This window comes from Ammospiza nelsoni, chromosome 3, assembly GCF_027579445.1.
Source record: "Ammospiza nelsoni isolate bAmmNel1 chromosome 3, bAmmNel1.pri, whole genome shotgun sequence".
Classification (NCBI taxonomy): domain Eukaryota; kingdom Metazoa; phylum Chordata; class Aves; order Passeriformes; family Passerellidae; genus Ammospiza; species Ammospiza nelsoni.
The window spans coordinates 49,097,565-49,123,282 of NC_080635.1; the positions used below are offsets into that span (position 1 = coordinate 49,097,565).

At 39.1% G+C, this 25,718-nt stretch overlaps 1 protein-coding gene across 1 annotated transcript in view; it reads right to left on the bottom strand.

Annotated features, from left to right (window-relative positions):
• GRM1 (glutamate metabotropic receptor 1) overlaps positions 1 to 25,718 on the bottom strand; it is a 177,664-nt gene that overhangs the window by 46,514 nt on the left and 105,432 nt on the right. The window contains exon 3 of the mRNA XM_059468877.1: positions 19,613 to 19,848. Within this exon, the coding sequence (XP_059324860.1) occupies positions 19,613 to 19,848 (236 nt within the window). The remainder of the gene's footprint in view (positions 1 to 19,612; positions 19,849 to 25,718) is intronic.

Here is a 25,718-nt window from a genome sequence, read left to right on the forward strand (position 1 = left end):
ACTCAGCACCAAATATTACTTGTTTGCAGTCCTCAGAAAGGTTAGGGCAGGAGGGAATTTGTGATGGAAATAAATGTAAAAACATTTTGGTTGGGGAATCTAGCCAGTTGGCAAATTTTGAGCAAACATAGACATTTGATAAAGAACACAGTCTGTTCATAGATGACTCTTGATTAGCTTAAAAAGCCAAAATCTGTTCAACAAAATTGTTATAAAGGACAATATTTCATCTGGAATAGGCAGACAGTTTTATCATTTGCTATGGTCATCTGCTGAATATTTAGGGTGAAATAAAAAAGTTACCAGCTGTCACAAAAACTATCTTCATTTCTGGTGATCCTGACAGAGGTATGAAGGCATTAAAAATTGTATATACTGCTTTCTCAATTTGCAGTTGTGCTTTACAGGACTGCCATGCTTCATAGGAAGGCCAAATGAGATTTTTGCTTTGTTGTAAGTTACAACATGGCTGATGGTTGCTTTGAATATGAGTGCTAATTTATGCAAAAAATAAATACATCTGGAAGGACAATTGGGGCAAAATTTCATTGAGAAAATGAAATGAAATGAAATGAAATGAAATGAAATGAAATGAAATGAAATGAAATGAAATGAAAAAATCTGCCACACTTGGGTTGCATAACCCAAGTATAGGTTATGCGAGTATAACAAGGAGTAAAGAGGGCTCCCCCCCAAAAATGCTGGGTATGAACTGGTAGAGCAGTACTCAGGCTGCTAGCAAATATCCAAATCCATTGGACAAAATCTGGAGGCAGGTTCCTCATCCTCCCCTTCAATCCCAACCAACACTGCCTTTGCCACAGGGTGGCCAAACACTGGAAGAGGCTTCCTACAGAGGCGGCCAATGCTCCAAGCCTGTCTGCAGTTGGAGCCATTTGAGCAAAGCCCTTAAAAATCTGCTTTAACTCTGGTCAGGCCCCACAGAGTTTCAATTAAAAAGCTCAAATGAAACCAAAGAACCCCCAGTGGCTCTGAGAAAATTTGCTCATCTTCCTCTCTGCAGGTTTGTGTAAAGAGGTGCTAGTGTCATAGCATGTCCTTGGAAAGCACTGGAGGTCACTTATCTTGCAGTGTCTCATGCTAGAGAAGACCTGACAGACTTCGACCACAACAAATTTGTGTCATAGGGTCTTACAAGGAGCAGGGCAGAAGGTCAGCATTTTGACCTGACCAGTCATTTTAAATCTGGGACTCTAAAGGTAAGAATTAAAGATTATTCTAGAAACCAAATATAATGTTAATGGTGATGAAAAAACTTAGTTAATGGTGATTTTTGTAAAGTGTTAGGGTATTTGGGTACTTAGAAAAGTTGGAACAGTTTTAGTTAGAAGCTTAAATATTTAATTATGGTTTTATCTTTGTACACATAGGAAAGAAAATGTGCTCCAGATTGTGCTCCAGTTGGGCTTTGGCCCTTCTAATTTTCTCCCTTTATAACCTAATGAAATCCTTGTAGTCTTGATGAGTTGTTTCCCCTTCACTCAAATGCCATAAACTCTCCTTGATTATCCTGAGTTCCGGCCAAAGGTATTTGTTCAGACAGGTCCATCTCCTTCCCTGGCTTATCTTTCTGCACATGGGAACATTCAATAATAGCTAATCTAACAAGCATGCCAAACTATGATTATATAAAATATTTTTTCATTTGTTTTAACTCATTTGCCATTATTGATTCAGATGTTTTAGAAACACTGCCAGCTCACTCCCTCTTATATTCTATTTGTAACATCTTTTTACGTTATCTAACTTCAAAGATAACAAAATTATTTAACAAATTTCACTTCAAGGCACTGCAAAATGAGTAACAGAGGTTATAATATCTCTAGATATGATAAGAACAATGATGGTGTATTTAAAACCTGTGCATCTTTTGGTTTTTTTCTCTTTGTATCGCCTTTTTGATAAAAAATACATTTTGTTCATTACTATTGTATGGCTGAATGAAATCTGCACATTTTAAGATTAGAAATAAACTTTTGTTCCTGCTACTGTACTCGCTATGTCCAAAACCAAGTCACAGGCAACAAGTCATTTATTCTATATGAAAACATCCAAACACTTCTTCCAGCCCACAGTCAAATATGGAGTAACAAGAATTCCTGAAGTTTTATTCCTAGGTAACTGCCTGCTTTCCAAGGCATTTCAAGCTGTAGCTCATTACCTACGAGGAAGAGGCCAGGATTTGGTGACTAGAACAAGTAATTGTGGATCAGGAGCACAGATCCCACTTGTGGGCTGTCTCAATGACTTTGCTGTCTCTATGTGCAAGATATAATGTGACCACCAATAATTTGTGGAAAAATGATCTGGGGGGAGCATATTTTCCAGGCCAAAATATGTTCAGAAAAGAACAAGGCTTTGCTTTGTTCTCAATTAAAAAGAACTTTTGCAATTTTCATGAGAGAGAATTTATAGGCTGAAAAATTTCTCACAGACCATAATATGTGTTTCATTCAACCTACCACAAATGATCCCATCATGGTAAGCTATTGTTTCTTTTATGGTTTCTGTTCCCAGAAAACCAGTTACTATTCTGTTTTCAAACAGAACAAGATATGTGCAATGGTTACCACTTTACTCCTCACTTTGGTGTCTGTTTTCTAGCAGCAGGGAGGCAAGTCCAAGAGGCAGCTAAATGCAGTGAAAGAGAGGAGAGATCCCTTACAGGGATCCCATACACGGAGGATAGAGCTATCAGAAAGGCACAAGATGAAACAGGTAACTCAATTCCCATTGTATGTGAACTACATGTTTGTCTGGACAGAGCTCCTGTATTTGTAAGGTAAGACTGAGGAAGGATGAGTATTTTATATACATTAAGGAAAAGACCTTTCCTTAATGTCCCCCTGAGCATCATGTTGCCACTCTAAAGGAAGCAATGCATTTCTCTATCTAGAACTGCAACTTCTTCCCCCAGAGAGGAAGCAGAACTTTCACAGGAGAAGCTAAAAGGAAAGAATATCTTACAAAATGCGGGTTCTACACCAGATTTTGAAACATACTGATAAATATTTGACATTTTACAGTACTCATGAAGCAATAAATGAAGTTCACAGGGTTTCAGACTTTGTTTTCAGGATGTCATTAAATCAGAAAGGTTTTGCTTCCATTCTTCAAATGGTTTTTATTTCCCCAAGCAAAGAGATTAAATTCATGCAATTACATTTGATGTATTTTTCCCTGAAAAGCTAGGATAGAATTACAGTTACCAGTTGAGACACCCTGCTATTTTCTTTCTGAGCAATGTAAAATCTATGAGACTCTCAGATACTACTGCTTTGTTACATCTGGTGAATGTATTTTTTTAATTGGGATTACTGTATTTCTATTCTTCTATATAAAACTAGAGAAAAGTGAATAGAAACACCCATTTGAAAGCTGGGTGTTCAGCAAAAGCTCCTCAAAAAAATTGCAGTAGAATTCTCTAAGGCATTAACAAGATGGTAATTGCAGCAGTATTTTCATGGAGGGTTTTTCTTTTTTTCTTTTTATCATTAGCAAAGTTATTCAAATCACCGATGAAATGACTTCTCTTGAAATAAAGTTGATATTGAATTTAAAAGGATTTGGGGTTTTTAGATTTATTTTTACCAGCATATCTTTTACAGATGTCAACTCCATGGCTAAAAGAAACCAGAATATGAATTCACCATCAAGGTACAGGTTCTCTCTCATTTCAGATATCTAACACCTAAACCTTTGAAGGTTAGTATTCATTTTATATATATTATACACCACCAGTGTCTTCAATTTCCTTGCTGCTTTTGTGAGTACACCACGTTATTCCCCAGTGTTCTAAAAGAAGTTCCTTTTGTCTCTCCCTGTGTGTCAGAAGGAGTGGGGAAAGATTTAATTAAATTTACTTTCTTGGTTCTCCATATCATGTTATGTAAGCACATTAGGGCTTTAAGAGCTTAGTGTCAAAGACTCTGGAACAAGTCTGGCATACACAAATACAACAGTGCCACAGTGAAGCTGAAACATTGTGAGGAGAAATGACTGTACAAGTCACTGACTCACTCATTAATCAGATGTAGAGCAAGTGTCAGAGTCTCTAAGCACAGGGCAGGAGAAAGGGGACCCAGCAGTGCGGCCAGCCCTATGCCAAGTCTGAATTCACCACATGACTTGGGAGCAAAACAGAAGGAAACTGATCTAACTCCTCCTTCACTTCCCAGCCTGCAGACTTTGCTAAACAGATACAAGAGTCTGAAGTTTGCTCCGTGCTCTGCTCTCCTGCCTCTTCCCATGGGCATTCAGACTCTCACACAACTATTTGACTCCAGAAGGAGCAGCAAGTGACAATGCACATAGCTCATGCTTACACTGAGGGAGAGGATGAAGATATGTTCTAGTGTGCCTTTGTCCAGGAGAGTAGACAATCTTCTTTCTATGACCCAGAGAAGCAAAGCAGGGGATGAGAAGTCCATCACCTTCCTAGGGCTGCCTGCAACCTCAAGGGAATGTGAGGACTGGGCATGTCTGATGCCACAGGACAATGCAGGGCTGAGCAGACAGGGCATGTCTGGGTGAGATATTATATATTCACAAGCACTTATAGCTGATGTGCAATGCTGCAGCCCCTGTCTGCCTTCAGGAGAGGCTGGAGGAAGACTGGAGGCCTTTGCAGAAATTGCCAGCATGGCTTTGTCAGAACTGCATCACTGGAGTGGGAGACGGTGTTGGAGAAAAACATTCCTTTTCCACTTCTCCATGAATCCGCATTTCCTACTCTGTCTCCTGTGTTGTTTAGCAGCGAAAGAAAGGACTTGAAGGGAAACATAACGCATCACCTGAGGGCCATGCTAACAGCACATCTGTCTGCATGCCAGGAGCCCCAGGAGGGGGCTGTCTCTTCCTTCATTAGCTGCCCCTGGCAAGGTGTAGCTTTCCAACACCACAGGCTTTGCAATCTACACAAATTGTTCCCGTGTGTTTATAACTCCTGCCACTGAGAGCTGAAGAAACTGATCACAGAGTTGAAAAGTTGCAAGATGTAAGTCCACAAAACCAAGCGGGAAAGGAGAAAGAAACTAGGTAACAAGCAGAGAAATTCCACAAGTTCATGTACAGGGGGACATGCTGTTAAATGCAGGTCTGGAGAAACCCACTTAGAGCAGATGGCTTGACAGAAGCTCATCAGCTTAATAAAGCTTTTGTAGGGGATGACATGGCCTGAAGCCTCTGTGTTTCTTCCCATTAGGATAAAGATTCCTCATAAGAAATTTTACTTACCAAAAAATATAGGATTTATGGCCCTATGAGGATGATATGCAGAGATTCCTTCTCCAAACAAGCCTGCAATCTGCCATTTGAAACCCCTTCTGTACACATCCATTGCTATGGACTGTTAAAGGCTTGGCAGGACATTTTAGCATTGCTTCCCCTTATTCATAGCTTTTGGTGGAATGATCTTGATGAAATAGCTCTGCAGCGAGGACTGGTTTTTAAAGAAATAGAAATGGAAGGATCTACAAAATATAGCTCAGTGCAAGGTGAAAACAACTCAGTCCACTTCAAAGAATAATAAAAAAAAAGATTCATACTTGTGATATTTGTGTGTGCACTTCAATGAAATCAGCTTAAGAATCAGCAATTCACAGAATGTTCAACAGTGAAGCAAGATAACAAAAACCTGCCAAAAACGCTAAGTTTTGAAGTTATTGTTTGCCTCATTTTGGCTATTATCTTAATTCCTGTTGTTTGGAATTAATACACTGGGAAACAACAAAAGAAAATAACTACCCCTATATAAAAGAAATCACTTCCTGCATCTTATACTCCCAAGCAACCATCAGTACAAATGGTTTGAAAAGAAGCATGACTTTGTATTGATGTGCCATCATTTTCATGGCTGCAGTCATGTGCCAAACCAGAAGTATTCTAAAAATGCCATAATGAAATAAAGTTATGGACATTCATTTTTATGCACATTCTAATAAAAATGTTTGGAATCAACTCCATCATGAAGCAAGTAAGATGTAAAAATATTTCATCCACTTGCAGATCATAAAATAATCAATATTCAGCCATTCTAGCTTATGGAAGTTCATCCCTGATTAAAATACTGTGATCGCAGATTGGAAGGCTCATGGAACTGAACAGGAAATGACATGGAAATACAGTGGTTTATTATGTTCAAATAACTCAAACATTATACTCAAGGCTTTAAACTGGAAATCAATAAAATATTGATTCTGAACTTGGGAATCCATCAAGTCAGAAGCAGTTTAGGCTTAAAAGAAATCTACACTAATTCAGATAGTTAGGACATAACATTAAATTACATATTCATTCTAGGAAAAAAAACAACAACATAGAAGAAAATGTGAGATGATTCCAGTATCTTTTTTTCTTTTTTGAAAAAGAGAGAAATTACTATGAGAGCTTGACAAATAATTATTATGATTAATTTGTTTTTCTCAAATGCTGGACTGTGTACAGTCTGCCTGTAAAATGACCACAATATGTTCTTTTACTTATTTGAAATTACCATTCACCTTCTGCAGCAACATATTATTTCTCAGTATTGGAAATTAATATTTCATCCTATAATCAGGAATAAAATATGCCAAATGATCTTTTTCTTTGATTGAATGGTTTGTATATGTAATCAACAAAGATGGTGATTTCAAATCCTAATATAGCATTTGAAATCCATCTTGTTATTTCATTAACTAGCTAAAATTTAATGCCAACAAAGGCATTTGAACAGTCAGGCTCAGCCTTTGCTTTTAAAGAACATAGGCACCAGCACAGTTACTTTAATGGAAGATTCACAAGCAATGGGAATGGAATGGAATGGAATGGAATGGAATGGAATGGAATGGAATGGAATGGAATGGAATGGAATGGAATGGAATGACTTTTGATCTGTCTCAGCCTGTTCAGAGGCCATATTCTCATCTGGCATCATGGGTTTTGTTGGGTGGTGATTTTGGGGTGGTGGTGGTATACTTATTATTATTATTTTCTCTTATTTTCTTCTGTCCCCTTTTTTTGGGAATACAAAAGCAGAGGATTTCATTTGGTGCTATTACTGTGTCTCACATAGCTACCTCTGTCAGTTAGAGCTCAACAATAAACTGTCTCTGAGCCTCTCTCAAACTCTGCAGGGTCCCACAAGTGTCCATGCTCCCAAGGCCTCAGGCACCAATTTAATTCCAATATTACTTAATCTAGTTATTATCACAGAGACCTTGGATCTGCCTTCGTCTCTTGCTTTCTTCACAGCCTTCTCCCAGTGCCATGTGGATCCTGACCAAGATTCTCTAAGAACAGGATTCCACAGAGACCATTTTCTACATGACCTGAACTCCTGGGGAGAAACAATTAAAAAGAAAGAAATCCCAATCTTGAGTCGTCCCCTCTCCCTTAGGTAGCTATGTAACCTTGCTGCCTTACTTGCACGCTCAATTAAAAATATATTTAGAACTACTATTCTTAACAGATCAGTTATTTGGAACAAGCCTAGCAGATAATAAGTTGCTGCTACTCTTACATGAGACAGGAATGAACACACTTACAATCAAATTCATTTACAAATGTAAAAGAATGTGTAGAGATTTTTATGCTATTTGGCTAGTTTTAATCAAGTGTTCACTCTTAATAAAAAGAAAAAAGTTGAGTCAGATACCCTTGTAGATGTTCCATTGTAACACGATACAATAGAAAAATAGTTCAGGAAATAGGACTGATTATGTTTCAGGTGTCATGCTTTTTATATGAAGCTTGAGACCTTATCTGAAAGAAAGATGGAACTCAGTAATTGGACTGCAGCTTTCAGAACATTATCCACCATGCACAATACTTAAATTAGGAACCTGAATACATATTCAGGCACCTAATTAATTGACTTGATTAATGCCTGAACTTCTCTAGCTGCTGTTGACTTTCATAGAAATTATGGGAGATCAGTATCCTTAAAAATCAGGCCAATTTATCTAGGTCTCAGAACATGCACTTGAGTAGCCTAATTTTGAGCATCTTCATCAGAAAATGTTGGTTCAGAGTTGAAAATAATCAACTTCCATATTAACCACTGAATGTATTACCCCCAAATGAGGCAGGGAATTTACAAGAGATCTATTCTCAGTATATGTTAAATATATGGCATCAGCACAAAACCCAAAACAAAAGTCAGGGTCTTTAGATTGGAAAGTGGAAAAATATGATTATTGTAATAAAATACACATATTCATCTGTGCTCCTATGTGGCATGGAGAAAATGGAACAAATCACAATCTCTCTTCCCTCCGTTGATCTAGATTTGTAAATGTATAAGTAGTGGCAGTTGTTGTCAGTGTATGGGCATGAGATACTGAGGTTTTCAAAAGTGTGATTCAAAATCTCATGTTAATAGACCAAGTACTCCCCTTATGGTAGAACATGAACTAGCTGGCATAACTGGTCTTTCCCTATCTTAAATTCCAGTGGTTCTGCGGGAGTACAAAGAGCAGCCAGGAAAGGTATGCACTATTTAGTGTGCTTTAAATAACTATTGATTTTAGAAGGGCTTCAGAATTCATGTTTGTAGTACCCATCAGCCAGTAGTACAGTTTTTTTCTTTCTTTTAATGGTTTTTTAATTATTATTCTTAGAGTACAACCTTTCTTCCTCAGTTCTGTTTTTAATACTAAGGTGTTATTAAAACCACCAGCATTAGCTGTCAGAATACAAATTAACACAAACACCAATGTGCCTTACCTCTGCAGAAATATAGCTTACTCCAAATTTCTCCTTTGCCAAGTTTGCTGTTGGTTATGGGTTTTGTTTTGTCTTTAATAGTCCATATCCTCACACAAGACAGCCTCTGTGTGAAGGGCTGGATCCTGGAGCCACATGGATATCCAATATGCAAGGCCCAGGCTACACAGCAGTCCTGCAAACATGCAGATTCTTACAGAAAAACCCCTGGCTTCCCAGGACCAAAGCCAGATGCTGCAGCTGCTCTGGAGCTACAAAGTGGTGTTGGCATTCCTATCTAGATGGGCTGTTATAAATTAGCAGAGTACACTCACAGTTTTTGGTGAAATTAAGCATTGTTTTGAAACGATAGGAGCACCCACAGGTTCCCTTTAACCCTTGCAATATGTAATCATTTAATCACAAATACACAGATCACAAAGACCCATTTTATTTTCACCACACCCGGACACCTGCCCAGGGCTGTGTTCAGTAACACAGAAATGATCCTTCTTAAAGCTAAGATAAGATTAGGAGTTTCTGAACAATGTCTGCACAAGGACAATGCATCAATGACTAGCAGTGAAGTAGAGCTAAGCAAATCAGAAGATAAAATAAGTGGCCCTAATCTGTAGTCACATGTCAAATTCAACAGAAAAACAGAAGCAGAATTCTTTCTGATCTGAAAGAATTTTAAAAGCATCCATTTTAGCCCACCTGTTGTTTTCCTGGGTGTAGCCAAATGTGACAATGCAGAAAACACTCAGGTACTTGAGATCTCACAAGAAAACAGGTCTTTTGGTATGAATTTTTAGACAAAATAAGCCTGGAAAAAGCTGCAGACTAAGCTGGCCTCTGCAGAAAGTGAAGAGTTCACTGCCTAGCATGATATGTACAGTGCTACAGCTTCGAAGAAAACAGCCCTGCTTTTTCATTCCTACAGAGCTGAGCCTGAATCCAGAGCTAAATGGAAGCTTTGAACTTGTGGGTTCCTCCAAAGCTGCTTTCTACTGTATGAATCTCAAACATCTCAGCTGGAGGAAACATTTTGACATGATCTGGTCTAGTGCCTTGCTGTGCTACAGTGGATTTCTGGCTCAGCCAGCAACACAGTGTCAAGGCAGTATCTTACCATTTTTCCCTAACTCTCTCCACACAAGCAGACTTCTGCACTTCCCCAGACATCCCAGGATGAATGGGAAAACAGAGATTTATTCTAGCAGCACTGCTTTTCAGACCACACACCTTCCATCAGATTATACTCCCTGTGGATATCAACACAGCATATTCTGAATAGGAAATTCTGTGGTTTTCATGGTTTAGATTTTACCACTCAGGCTCAAAATTTATTTTTCTTTATGCCACTGCTTGCCCACAATCTTTTAAGAGGAACCCATTTATTTTAAGAACACTACTGGCTATTTTTCAGAAAATATCCTTGTGTGCAAAGAGTATCTCTAGTCTGCAGCTAAACAGGTGTGAGTATGTGGGACTGTGCCTACATGTGTTAGTCTCCACAGGTGCTTCTCCTTTGCACCTGTATTTATGGGGTAATGCTGCCAGTAATGACAACCTGTAAAATTGCAAGCTGAGTTTAAAACTTTCCACCTACAGGTAAATGAGAAAATGGAAGATATCATCTAATAAAAGACATGGAGGGCTGACAGAAAGCAGCTTGCTTTGTGTTCAGATCAGTTACCTGTGCTATTTCATCTGACTTCCTGGTTTGGTTAAACGTTTATATCTCTGCTAATTGTTCTGATGCACAACCTGCACAAACAATTGATTTCTAGGAACAAGTCAATTTTTGTTTTAATTGTGTGCTTTTGTCCTCACTGTGCTCCTGATAAAAGTTTAAATAATCTGTGGCAATCTGAGCAGTCAGGAGTGTCCCTATCTCTCTCTAGGCACAGGAGACAGGAGCCTGACGGAGGCACAAGGGAGCACGATTCAGGTGTCCTCTTCCTTAGCACCATCAGTTTATCCATGTAATGGAGAAGGCTCAGTGTGACAAGCCTACCAGAGGACTTTTTAATCCCAGAAATGCAAACTTTTACTGTTAAAATTCAGAATGGAAAATGTAGGTGTAGATTCTGAAAACTTTAGTCATATGCTGCTGTAATATGCATGTTTCTGTAAACTGTCTTCTATGCTGTTTACAAAGGCACATGTATATTGTGCCTCTCCTTTATTTCATGATGATGTCATTTTTTGTTATGGGTCCCAAAAGAAGAAAGATATTTATTTTTATTGTATACTTGTAGACAGCCTGGTTTAAAAGTGTTTTTGGAAGTAGAAAATACAGGAAAAATATAACTGCTTTTTTTTCCAAACATGGACACAAAAAGGGAGAACCAAATGAACAAAAACCTGGCCATTTTCTCTTTTCTGAATAATTCACATGATTTATCACAGTAAGCACATTATTAATCCTCCTCATCTTTAAGCCTGAAAAGCTGCCTGTAACATTGGGAAAAAAAATAAAACTACAACTCTCCTGTCTTATTTGCTGTAAAAAAGACTTGACTAAGAAAAGTAGCAACTAGAATATTTTCAGACAAGTTGTTCCCAGTAGGCTTTGTTCTAGGTGCCAATGAAATTACTATCAGTTTTGATCACTCCTGGGATCACTAGGATGTTCTGCCTCATACTGAGGAAAAAGAGTGTGATACATGACCTAAATATGTAATGAGAAGGCAAAGCAGAGGTGAGCATGGACAAGTCACAGGATACTTAATGTAAAACATATTTTGAGGAAGTTATGGCATGTCAATAACTTGATTCCTTCTTCAAGAGCTTAAAAATATGTCTCCTATACACCACAAAGGTGATTTACCAGCAGTGGCTGACTTGGCAGAGTGTACACCAGGCTGTTGTCTTATAATTACTTTTTCTGAATTATTGTAGTGGCAGTAATTCCTATTGTGGGTGCTTCTGCTGATGAAGAATCTCATGGGAGAGGTGCTCCATGGGGGAGCCCAGCAGATGTTGAGATAAAAAGAATGTTCTCAGAGAAACACCTTCACACTTGTCTTGACACAGAAGGATGAGCCCTAATAAAGTCTGCTGGATCTCATTTGTTCATCTCTGGAAACAACTCAGATCAGCTCTCACTGGAAATTCATTCACTCCTTCAGAAAAGTGTAGAAAAATCAAGTAGACATCTGGAGTGAATTGTCCACTGAGATGAGAAAAGGAGAACCTCATGTCATCTCATATAGATTTGTTAAAAGTAGGGTGGGTCTTGAGAAAAAAGTTCTTGACTAAGAGAAGCTCTGAACTCCATTACTGGTGGCCTGGATGTAATCTGAAAGATTGGCCAAGTACAGCTGTGTCTCAGGATGGGAATAGGCAGCAATCAGTCTTCTGTCTCCCCATCTGGTGCAATAAATGCAATCAAGGAGAACTTCACAAACAAAAACAGAAAAACAAACATCATGACATGAGTAGAGGTCCTGTAGATCGTCTAAAAAATATGTTATTGTCCTGGTCCTTTTTTCAGCCAAAATCATTGGGAGGGGCTGTAGCCAAGACTGTAATGTTATTTGATATCTTCTTACATCATTGCCAAGGTGAGGGAAAGCAACTTTCTCTTATGTTCCCCTCCCATGGGAGAAAAGGTGGTGTTGTGGGGAAGAGTTGGTTGGTATTTGTTGCAGTTTTTCATGTAAATCATCTCTTTGTTCCTTTGTCTTATACCTTCCATTGCTATCATTGTACTGCTGTTATTCACTTTCTTATTTCATTTTTGTTTCCAGTAAATTTTTCTTATCTTGAACCATGACTTTCACCTTTTGTGCTTCTAATTCTCAACTCCATTCCTGGACCAAGAAGGGGAAGGGGTGAGTAAGTGAGTGGCATCTGGTTTGGGAGAGTCTTGGTGGGGCCACTGAACTGGGGAGTACCATTTTTAAACCACAGATATCCTATGTCAGGAAAAAACCCAAAACTTTTCATTAAAATTATAAGAACTGTGAGTTGGATAGGATAAATCTAGTTACTTTTTAATGAGTGGGTGATAATGGTGGCAAACACTTAGGGATGCTTTTCAGAGAAATCTTTACTAGAGGCTAACAACCCCACCTGACTTCAGAACCAATTGTTGAAATGATTGGATAATATTCCACAGATATAAATACACTATTTGAGCTGGTATGTCCATGTAACACTGCACTGTTTTTTGTATTGCTGTGTGGGTCACTAATACCTAAACCACCTCTGCCCTGTGCTCCACATCTCTTTCAGATTATGGCCATAACAAATGTAGCCCAAGATCTTTGCAGTCACAAAATAATCTATATTCACTGACATTAACATCTCAAGAAATATGACTCTGCATTATTCATACCAAAGCATAAATGACCCTTCTGGAATATTTAGCCTTCCCAAGCTTCTTCTGCTATCATTATGTTCTGCTCATGATTTAATATGCTATGACAATTTGTGGTGGTCTTTCAGTACTGGCCAGGTGTGGTGAAAGCTTATGTCTGCTGCAGAAAGGAGATGGGAAAAGATACACCTTCTTAGGACCAAACTTGATATAAGAATATGGCAGACATATTCATCCTTGGCAGGAGTGATGGCAAGAAGCATCCTGTAAGCAGGATGGTAACAGCAGCACAACCAGTGACTGAGGCATGTGATTATCTAACCATCACCACCATCCTTTACTTGGCACTCATCAGGCTGCACCTGGAACACTGCATGTGGTTTGTGAATCCCTCATACAGAAAGACACTGATAACCTGGAGTACCTGCAGCAGAGAGCCATCAGGATGACCTGGAGCTGCAGTCCTTGCCTTTGAGGGCAGACTGAAGGGCCTGGCCTTGTTCAGCCTGAAGAAGAGATGGCTGCAGGGGAACCTTACAACAGCACCTCATACTCATGGGGTGGTGAAGAAGAGAGGGGCAGGTTTTTCATAGTGAGGCCTGGTGGAAGAACAAGAGATGATAGGCATATCTTGAAACGAGAGAGGTTTAGACTCTTTCTTTAGATATGAGGCCAAACTTTTTCACATTCAAGTAGTGGAACAGGTTACCCAGACACACTGTGCCACCTTGGAGGTTTTCAAGGCCTGATCAACCTGGTCTGTACTGATGACTTACCATGCTTTCACAGGGATTTGGACTACCTGAGCTACCTTCTAGACTGAGTGATCCTATGATCCTTGTGACTTTGGATGCACTCAGACTGATTGCTTGCAGTTCTCTTGGGCCAAGACAGGAATTAGCAGATAAAGAAATCCTTATGGCATGACCAAAGTATGAGTAAGCATCCCGAAGGGAACTTGGACTATGACTTACTTTGGAACAAAAAAAATATCTACATTTCTTGTTCTTATCTGCAACAAATACATTCACTGACAAATAACCCTTTGTCACAAAGATCAATTGAATCGATGAATGAATCATGAATTGCCCACTTTGTTCCACTTTGCTCTATTGAAAAATGTTTGTGCTGATTGCCTGCCAATGTATTTTGTTGTCCCAGCAGATGAACTGCTGTGAGCATAATCTGTTATTTGCATCAGTTCCATTACCAATTTCATAACTGTCTCTTGTGGTGCAGAGGAGGACTCAGCCCACCTGGTTTACATAAACTCCAGCCACTGTATGATCTGCCAGGAGGAGGATAAGACATTTTGTAAAAGAGCTTTCAGACATCCCTACAAGTGTTTGCACTGCACTGAGTTTTATATAATTTCTGTGTGAGTATGACTTGCATTTAATTTTGACCTATGTGGGCTCACCACACGCAACAGAGAAAGATTAGCCAGTGTATTTTTGTGTGGAAAAAACCCCCACCTTCATTTGGGCTATCAGATCTGGGAAAACATCCTACAAGTCTGTTGGAAAAATATCTGAACTCTGTTGACTGACATACACAGTCTATCATCTGTATACAATCTACAAAATGCAGAAAATGCTATTTTCTAATGAACTGAGATAAGCAGGGACTGTTCCTTGGGGCAGTGCCTGAGGCTGTGTGCTAAGGGAACTTTCTGTCAGGTCCATCCTGAGTCAGATACTGTCTTAGTACCTCAAATTCAGAAACAGCCTTTTTTATTACTGTTAAAACACTCTGTTCTGACATTGTATCTGAAGGGCATGAAGAATGGTGTGAATTTCTGAATTCTGCTGTGTGTCAGGGGTCCATGCAGAGTTGTAAGATGTTGTTTCCTACAGAGTGTAGCAGCTACATGGGATACATTACAAGTACCTTAGTGGCACAGACAGTTTAAGAACATCTTTGTATTGGAAGTGGTTTTGACCTGTTAGATACCCAGAAAACTCTCGGAGAATATCCATATACAAATGTGTGTTTTCTGCTGGGGTGCATTGACTTCAGCTGGCTGTCAAGTGCCCATCAAGAATTTTCTCACTCCTCTTCCTCAGCAGGACAGGGGAGAAAAATACATAAAATAAAAATTAAAACCACATGGGTAAAAATAGTTTGATTAAAAAAACCCTAAGACCATGTGTGGAAAAAAAGGACAATGTATTCTCTAACTATGTCAGCAGATGATGTCCAGTTTCTTCCTGGGAAATAGGGTCTCAGTGTGTTGCTTTGCAAGACAAATGCCTTAATAACAAACACTCTCCCACCTTCTCATCCTTTCTCTCATCCTTTATTGCTGACTATAACATCATATGGTGAGGAAATTTTAGTCAGTTTGGGTCAACTGGTTTTGCCCCGTCCTGCTGTCTTGCTCACTCCCAGCCTACCAGACTCTGAGGGTGGGGGTGTGGGGTGGGAGAGAGCTTCAATGCTGTGTGAACACTGCTCAGCAGTGCCCTAAAAAACTGTGTGTTACCAACACTCTTCTAGGTACCAACACAAAGTACAGCACCCTGAGGACTGATGTGGGGAAAGTTAAACCAATCCCAGCCAGATCCAATATATCTACATGTAAAAAAATGTCTATACTTGAATCCTATTGAGGAAGAGTATTTCCTACAGCAGCTGGAGAAAGAGGGAAGGAGAGAGGGATAGGGAAAGGCGTTCTGTTACAAGAGGCACTTGGCTAAAACATTGCAAAGAATGAGTCAAAAAGATCTCCCACTCATTTGGCTGCCACCCCAGTGGGAAAAGTAAGTTGTTTAATTTTTGCAAGAAGGGATAATCTAAATGAGCAGTAACTGCAAGTCTTGATGGATTTCTTCCCTTCCCAATAATTTTTTGCTACTACTACTTAGTTCTAGTAATCCAGATGAGCTATTATGAAATTGTGGCAAACTGTTAGGCATCATACAGCCTTCATGGAGTAGAGCACACTCGGACTTGTGTCCTTCCAATACTGCTTAGAGCAGGTATATTTTCTTTCTTTCCCCCAAAATATGCATGTGCATTCAGGGCTCAGTGCAATATGAGACTTTCTGAAGGACAACAGTCTTCTCAGAGACTGAATGAGGGAATTCCAGCAGTAATTCCTGTCATCAGAGAAGGGAGATTTCTAGGAACTAGCTTTCCCTTGTTTCACAGGGAGTATGCAATCCTGAGCTAATGCTGACTTAACAGTAACAGGGTGTGAGAAATTGCAGATGCAGCAGCTGTAATTGCTTGAGGAGAAGTCCTTGCCTATCCATGAATGATAAAAATTGAATCTCACATGCCAGTGGCAATTTTAGATAAATTACTCAGTAAACTGATTAGATTGTATGCAAGTAAATTATAATGGACAGGCAGTAACTGAAAAATCTCAACAGATACAAGCTTTGCTATTAAGCTCCTTTTCAAAACATAGGTTGAAATATTGTGAATATATTTTAATAAGGTATTCAAAGAACAACACTGTCTTTTCCATTTTTTTTTCTTGCTTCTGTCTGCTCCTAGGAAACTCCTTGCTGTGTAAATACAATTACACTATGCTTGCCTATCATAAGAACTTTTGCACATAGTTCTTTTTTTCATGATATAGTTTCCTGAGATGTTAGCTCTCCAGACATGGAAAACAAACTTGAGCAGTATTGCCTTTGATAATTGCTGTCTGTGTTAAAGTATGGGTGTGTTTTGTTCTCAGTAAGGACTAACAGAGCACTTCTGTAATACAAAAGAGGTCATGACCCAGAGATAGTCACAACACCTGTTAATAATATGCATGGGCTCCTGGGACCACAGGAGACTCAGCTTTTTCTAATATACATGGCCCTACATGCTTTTGCATAGGAATATTGAGGTTGGAGAAAAAGCTCTTAAATATACTGGAGATAATAAGGTGCTTGATACCAGTACTGGCTACTGATTATTTTCCTAGGGTGATGCAGGAGTGACAGCAGTACTTTAACTTGTAGTACCAGAAAAATTCACATCATCTATTGGCACTGTTAATGGGTTTCAACTATTAGTGCTTATTGTTTATTGAGCATCATGGATTTTTCTCCTTCAGATTTGTGTACAGAGATACTTTGTAAAGGAAGAGACTCCTTTTTTTAACTGAGAGTTTGTGAAAAGTCCTGCCTCCAAATCTGTGAGAGATGAAGAAGGCAGTTTCTTGGCACTCTCATACTAGACCTCCTTGGAGAGAGTGTCTCCACCAAACAGCTTTGAAGCTGCTAGTATTTAAAGTGACATTCTTAACCTTCCAGAAATGTCAGATAAAGATATGTTCACAGAAAGCTTTGGTGGTGCCAGACAGTCAGCAGTCAGATCTGTGTAGTTAAGTAAAAATAAGTATTGTATTGCCCACAGATTTGCTGGGGACATGGAGATCTCTTGATTCTGTAGGTATATCATTATTGAGAAAGATATCTTGTGATGCTTCCCTTTGGTGACTTGAGACATTTATGGATTTTTTTAGTTGTGTGTGGTAAGTCTGAGGGTTGTCAGTGGTAGACCACCAAATTTAAGAGCTGATTGCTTTTCAAAGCCTAAGAAGTATCACATATTTTAAGGTTTCATGCAAAAATTGTCAGCTTTCTAGAGGAGGGAAAGATGTCTGAATGCCTGACTTGACACTATAAACTGTCAGAGTCTGCCAATGCAGATAAATTTTTTTGTGTTTCACTAGTATTATCAGAATTTAGTGGTCCCTGACACCTTGAGAATCCATAACACTGGGCAGGCATGTGATGATACCTCTTCAGAACTCCTCCCATGTTCAGTGACTTCAAACCTGGGATATCATGAAAAGTTTGGGGTAAGACATTTTCTTAGTAAAATTGCCTCACTACTTTTCTTCCATGATTTTCTTAACTTTTTTTTTTTTTTGGCTTAAGTACAATTTTAGAGTCTACAGCAATCACTGTCTGGAAGCTCACCTACGCATTCTGTGCAGAAATACCCCACGTTGGCCATTTTGAAGTCACCATGTGGGGAGTTCCCTTGCCTTTGATCCACCAGATAAAAACTGACTATGAAAGTTCAGAATCAAGTTTTTAGTTCCATAACCAAAGAGAGGCTGGATAACAAACTACCCATGTTTATAACAGCTGCGGAGATGTCTTGAAATTGAACCTTTGTTCATCAGCATGAAATGTATTTGTGTACAAAACCATGCAATTTTAAATTTCTTTTCTTACAAAAGAAGCCTGTGCATTTGCACTGTGCATAAATCACTCAACTCTCCTTAGCACTTTTTGCCCCTGTTGGCCTATATCAACTTCTTTGTCTGAGTTGAAGCATTTCTAAAGCAGACTAAATATTTACACAAAAAAAAAATCAACATTTTGCTAAAGTCAGTAACTCATTTGAGGAAAAATTATCACTATAAACTCAGTATGGATTTAGCCTGTCTGGCCTGCTATTAGTCCCTCAGCACCCAGGCAGGCCAGCCTGGCTGCCAGTCTGCACATCAGGCCAGTTTAAAGCCAGGGACAGTATTTGGTGATGTGCCTCAATGGTGAATAGAACAGGGGAGAAACAAAAGGGACTGTGGAAGTCCTTCTTATTAGGAAGTATTACTGATGGAAAAGGGAAGAACTAGAAACTATGGGAATGCAGCTCAGAGAGCATGAGGAGACCAAGTGAGATTTCTGCTGGGGGATACAGGAGGTCAAAATGTAAATAATATGAAAGAAATAGATGAAAAGTAAGACTTCATTAGTTTTGTTTCTAAGGAAAGAACTTCCTTACCATCAAGTATATATTTTTGACTACAAATTAAATATTTGCAAACTACAAACAAAATATTTGCAAAAATAATTCAGGAAATATTTCATAGAAATGTAATTTTCTCTCAATTTACTAAAAAATTTAATCTTACTGAAATATTTTAGCTCATTTTCTCAGACTCTGAATGGAAGAGAAAAATTATCTATGCAGAGGTACACTTCTCTTGCTATGAGGTAAGACTTACTTCCATGTGTAAAACATGTTTTTATGTGAATGCTATATAGTAGAAACAAACTGCATATGCTTTAATAGGTTAAGAAGGAAAAAAAAAAAGGTAAAGCAGATGACTGGACAAGTTTAAAATGCATAAATTTTCTCTAAAATTTTCTGCTGTAATATTGTCTGTGAATTTCCTGATTCCTCAGTTATCAGAAAAGCTGACTTTGAGGAAAGAAAGTATAAATTTGTTCATATTTTTGTTGAAATTTTCATGTCTCTTTATTTTTTACAAGCTATATTACAGACTTGGGCACTCAGACTTAGCATAGCCCTAAAACGTAAAATGGTAGCAAGTTGCTCTATAACAGAGCAGAACTAAATTGAGAGAAGACTGTGCAACAAGCACCAGATATAGTCCCACTAGAGCTGGGATTATAATCTGTTCAATTTGAGGTCACCATCTTTCTTTTCACAAAATAAACAAAAAAACCCAAAACCAAACATTTAATTAAAAACCAATCAAAAACCTAATAAAACGACAACAAGAAAAACCCAAACCAGAACCAAGGAAAATTTTTTTTTGCCAGAGCAAAGATTCAAAAACCGGAAAAATATTTGAAATGTTTGACAAGTTACCAGTGCAATTCTTCTGGAAGTTGGGATTCTCTAGCGGGTGCCCTGGGATGCGGCACTGGAATCTGTGCTGCCAGAACTCGGGAAACCAGGGGTTGCGGGTGTTGGTGTCCAGCCGCAGCTTCAGGTAGTAATCATCGAACGCCAGCACCTCAGGAGACTGCAGCTTGATAGTGATGCCTCCATTTGCTTCGGGTTCGTAGCCTTCAATGACCTCATCTCTGTCTGCCCAGCCGTCACTGAAAAGAGGCAAAAAGCCACTTATTACACAAAGACAGAAAGCTGGTTTTGGAAAAGCCACCAGCCAAAGGCAGGCCGGCACCCTTGGAAGAAAGTGATTAATGGGGAATCTAAAGTTGTAAAATCCAGGCAGAAAAAGCAGAGTGATAGAGACTTGTAATGAGCAGTCTGACTGATTTTGTGCAGAGTCCTCATTAACTCATCCAGAATAATGAGGTTTTATCCTTGTCCTTCTGGAAAGGTTATTTAGGCATAGCTTGTGCTGTGATATCCCTGTGACTGAAGAGATTCTACTTAAATTCTGCTGTCCTGTAAGAGGTGGAAACAGAAAATTACTGTTGTTGAAAAGGAAAACAAGCTAGAATTCTGGATTTTTTTTTTTCAAAATAGACCTCAGCATGTATGGATCATAGAGGTGGAAGAGCAATTCAAATCAAACATGACATGAGAATTGCATTCTGTTGGAAGAGAATGAAGTAAGACTACTCAACCAAACCAGAAAGAAAACCAAATGCTATTCTCCCCCTGAATGGGATTTGTGATAAAATGCTTTTTTTTTCCCCACATCCTTCTTCTTTTTATTTTTTTTTTCTTTTTTCTTTTTTATTAAGAAAAATGGCTTTCTGCTTTACTTCCCTGTTTTTCATATATGAAATGCTTTTGAAAACCTGAAGATAAAGCTCTTTCTTGACAACATTATTTCATGGAAAGTCTATCTTAACAGGTTTGAATAAAGTCCATTGGGCTTAGCATCTGAGCTTTAGTTTAGTTCTTTAGTTTTTTCTCTCCTTCTTTAAGTGCCCGTTGATTTAGTGTCATTCTGCAGTTCTTATTAGCATACCCCAAGAACAATGCTTTTACAGTCTAATTTAAGTGCAAATATAAGTCAGACATTGCTTAGTCTTAAAATGCTGGGCATGTAATGGGAGAAATAGATTATTCTGGCACCTCAGATCCAGGTCTATTGCATTCAGAATCAAATCAGCTGAACTGCTTCTGTGAATAGCAGACAGATGAAGCACTTCCAGCAGCAAAGAGCTCAAGAGGTAAAATGCAATTCACCACTGAGAGAAGTCTCAGATTCACCCAAAAGAGAATTGCATCCTGAATTCCAGACAGACTGAAAGAAGGTCTTTGTTAGAAGCCTTTTACACACAGCCTTGAGAAGAGTGTTGTGGTGCAGACCATTACCAGCTGAGGGCATTTATGAGACACTCAGCACAGGTGTGCCTCGATCACCACAAAAGAAAATATAGATGATTTGAAGTAGCAAGCTCTGTCACAGTCCTGGTCAAACAGCTGTAAAGTGACTATGTACTGGACATGTGTGAGCTTTTGGCCCTCAGCCACCACACTGAACAGCTGCATGGTTTAGTTGGCATTCACATTAACTGCTGCATCTCTGCTCTAAGGACACAGAAATAAAATGGCGGTTTTCCACGAAAATGCAGGAAAATCCATGTAGTAAATTCTTTCCACATCTGAAACACAACACATGCCTCTATTATGGAAGTTATTTGAGACATGGAGCATCTGGCAGTGCAGAGTAATCAATACATTCCTTTCAACCTAGTCTCAGTATCTCAAAATCTATATTTTAAGATGTCACTCCATGGCATCTTTGAGGCAGGATTCCTCCTCTGTTTCCCCCTTTGCCAAGGCCTTGCAGTAGAACCACCCAAAATTTCTGAGTTTACAAACTGCTGACAAATATCTTCATACAGCATGAGATACACACATGTGCCTGTTGCATTTCAAACACAGTATAAAAGCAAAGAGCTGGGGTAGATGCAGGGTGTAGGTCACAGGAGGGAGACAGAGATTTTGGAAGTGTCCCAAAGGAACTCTCTCTGTCAAGCTGAACCTGTCAGAAGCTGCTGGTCACTTCTTCCCACAGCCTGGGGTGCAGGTTACTCAGTGTCTTGTACCAATACAGCCCAAGTGACGCCCACCTGGCTCAGCCTTGGCCTGACAGCTGCACTTGAATTGCCTCAGGGGTGCACAGAGTTACAAACCTACAATTTGTCCATCCCTGCTCCCTGCCCCAGCAGACTGCCTGAAATTCTGGAGAGAGAAAGATGCCATGGTTCAGCTTCTCTGCATCACCCCACTCTCTACTTGTCCGTATGCTGAGGATAAACAATAAAATGTACCATGCTCCCCCGGCTACTTCATGACAGACCATGGTCTAGGTAATCCTGGTCTAGATAACCTATACTAAGGTAAAACCATGAAAATTAACTTTCTGTATTTCACATAATTCAAGATGGAAATTTTCACTAGAGAGGAGAAAAGGACACAATATTTATTTTTTCTTATGTGGGGGAAAAGTAAGAAAGAGATCACTCTTAAAGTATGAGTAATTAGCTCCTAATTACTTAATTACCTCACTATTTGTCACAATGTTTTTGGCTTTCAAACAGTAGACTCAAGCAGAAACATTAGCAAGACATAAGAATTAAGTAAATTGAGCCATTTTTTACAAGACCTTGTTGAAATGAGGTAGTTTTGCTACTGCTTGGATTCCTACCAGCCAAAAAATAGCTATTTATTTTCCTCTCCCCTTCCCCAATATGTTTAGCTTGGAAAACGGCCACATAAATTCTGAAGACAAAATGGAACAAATCTCCAAAACAAAAGAAAGTGTATTTTGAGTTCTCTGAGGGCAGCTCATTGAAAAGTTCCCCTAAACTGGAACACAGATTGTCACCTAATGTTTCTTTGTCTCTTTCTGGCTCCAAATATATTTTATTCTCTTTTCAGCTTCCTCAAATTGTTAAATCTGTCTGATAAGTCTCATCCTCAGCAAAATGTGAAGACAAATCACTGGAATCAGAGAAAAAATGGTTCATAGGTATTGAAGCTCATACGGGAGCTTAGTTCTACTTCCAGTAAAATCAAGGAAGCAAAGAAGAGTCCTCTGGTTTCTTAGGGGATCCATGCCATCCTGGCAGCTGCAGGCTGACTGAGGTGAAATTTACCCTAAGTGGGATGTGCAGCCCTCCTTGCAGCTGTGGGAGGATTATTAGAGATCCAAGATCCTGTTATAACACCTTTCTGGATTTCCTTTTGCTGTTTATATGCATTTTAAAAAGATTGTCTGGAAGCACTGCACCCCGGTGTCATATGAATAAATGGATAGTCTAGAAGATGGTGGGGAAAAAAATTTTTATTGCTTGGTGACAGTATGATACTGATGGTCAGATGACAGTGACAGAATCAAAGACCAATAGCTGAGTCAACATAAAAATGAAATTTCATTTTAAATAGGAAGCACATACTATTCTTTTGTTATCAGAACAAGTATATTCCACCTACTATCCTCCTTTCATCCTGCTGAATAGCAAGTAGCACTACACACAACACTTTTTGCTAGTCTGTTTTTCTGTGCCTTTGCTACAGATTTCAGGAGGTGGCCCAATATCCATTACCCAAACTGCCACCCCTGGTAAGTGTCCATGTGACAATCTAGCTTTGAAAGGTGCTGGGTACCTTGTGCAACTGTTGATCTGAAGCTCTGTGAGGGAGTTTCAAGTGTGATATCAGAAACAGTGAGGGAGGGAAAAGCATGTGGGTGTCAAACTATCAACCACTCTTTTTGCTCTTAGGAGAGAAAGAACAGCTTTTGTTGTGGTTTTCTGGTGTTTATCACAATAAAAACGGTCACTGATACTCTGCAAGCTGCTCTTGGTCCAAGTCCCAGTCTGGTGACTGATATTAATGATACCAAATCCAAATTACAATGTTCACTCACAAACAAAAATCAAGTGGAAAGGGAAAAAGCTCAAAGCTACCCCCGAGGATCAGGAGTCCTAGTTACCACTATCACAGACGGGATTTGAAGAAACAAAGCTTTTTTTTCCAATCAGTTTACTGTTCTGTTAATATGTGAAAATGGACATCACTGAATTGTGGCTTAAGCATCTTAGCCTCTCTATATTTTCTAAACTGCAGTCACATATATTCTTGTGACTGAAACACCGGGAGAAATGGAATGGATTTCCAATTTCCTCTCCTCTTCTAAACATGAATACTGTCAGCTGCTTTTCACAAGGGCTGATGAGACAACCAGCAATCAGCCTTTCTATTTTCATCTCTTCAGGGCTTAACTCTTAAGTGATGCAGCAGCAGCTCTTCTCTGCTTCTCAGCACAGTGCTCAGAGAGTTACTCATCCAGATGCTTTTTCCAAACGGCAAACCCACAAAAGTAAACACACTATTGTTTATGAGGACCGCTTTCCCTGTGATTATTGTCGAGTTAGCATCCTTTCACAGGTAATGAAAATGACACACATTTGTTAGTCATGGATACTGACTGGCAGTTTAATCCCTGCACCCTTGAATTGTTTGATCGGACTTTCCAAACCTATAGAGGGCAATTGATTTAGAGTCCTCTGACTGGGGAGCTGCAACTCCCTTTTGAATTAACTGAGGTTATGTTTTCTTAAGTAGTTTTTATTCATTATGAGATATTTTCTTTCTCTATGGACAAGTTATAAAAGATAAGAAATTAAGAGCAGGAAGCCCTTTTAAATGCTAAATGAATTATTTCTGCAATAATCCTTTTGCCTACAGCAGATATTCTTGTCATTATAAAACCAAATAAGTCAATCATATTAACATGATTTCTATCTCTTTAGTTTCAAGTATTCAACCTTCATAGCAGCTCCCTGCAGCTATCCCATTCAAACAGGGTGACAGGGAACTACGTGACCATAACTGTCACACAAAAGGCTCAGAATCTACATTTGTGCTTTGCGTCATTTCCACAAAATTAAAGTCCGTGCCAGTATACCTCCCCTGTCATGTTGATATATGTCCCTGTAGAGCCCAGTGCTGAATGCCTTCTTGCCACAGTCTCAAGGCTGCCAGCTGGCCTGCTGCTCTGTTGAACTTCTAATGCATTTAAGTATGAGGACAGCACCACTCAGAGAATTCAACATTCAATCAAGTGCCAAGACATTTTGTTGATATGTTAATAGCTGTATTTTTAAAAACAAATCTTATATGCTGGATTATATATGTTTTTGAAAGGCTGGACATTTTAATTGCAAATACTTTTTGCAAAACTGTTCTTCTGTGGAGTAGTCAGACACTTCTTATTTAGAGGCTCAGACTGCTTATGTAGAGGTATTTCAAAGTGCTACAAAACCCAAAATAGTGCTAAGTAGCACTTAAATAATTTGTTATTTGATTCTGGCAAATACCAGTGGTCTCATTTTCTAGAGCTGGTCAGACTTGGAAGCTGCAAATTTCACTCTCTCATTTTACAGAAGTCTTTTCTGACAGCATACCACTGGAAAAGCCTGCACACATTCTCCTGTCTGCATGCAAGAGTTGTATAACTCCTCTTCTTTACTGGCAGAATGGATTGAAACAGAGCTCAGCATAAGGCCAACCCAAAAAGTGGCAGTGTGGCAAGTGGAATAATTTCATAGGAAAAAGAAAAAAAAAAACCAATGTTGCCACTTGCTATGATCATAGGTGGTAGAATCTGGCCCAGAGTTACTCATGAACAGCTCTGTAGCTGACTGCTCCGCTGCCTTCTTCTGGGAATAGATTTTTTTTTTAAAAGAATCCTTTATTTCACCAGCCTGAAGTGAAGAAAAAACACAACTACCTTATTGTGAAGGAGGATGAGCCTATTTGCTGGCAATAAGGAGCACTACCAAAGATACTCAGTATCTGCGTAAGACATGCCTTAAACAGAAGATGCCATGTAAAGGAAATTGAGACTATCCAATACTCACAAGTCAGCAACTCAGAAAGTGACTTTCCTCCTTAGGCATGTGCATTGTCAGTCAATCCCAGCAGTCAGCAATGTCAGCTAAAGGGTGCTGATCATTATTGCTAATGAGTATTGTTGCAA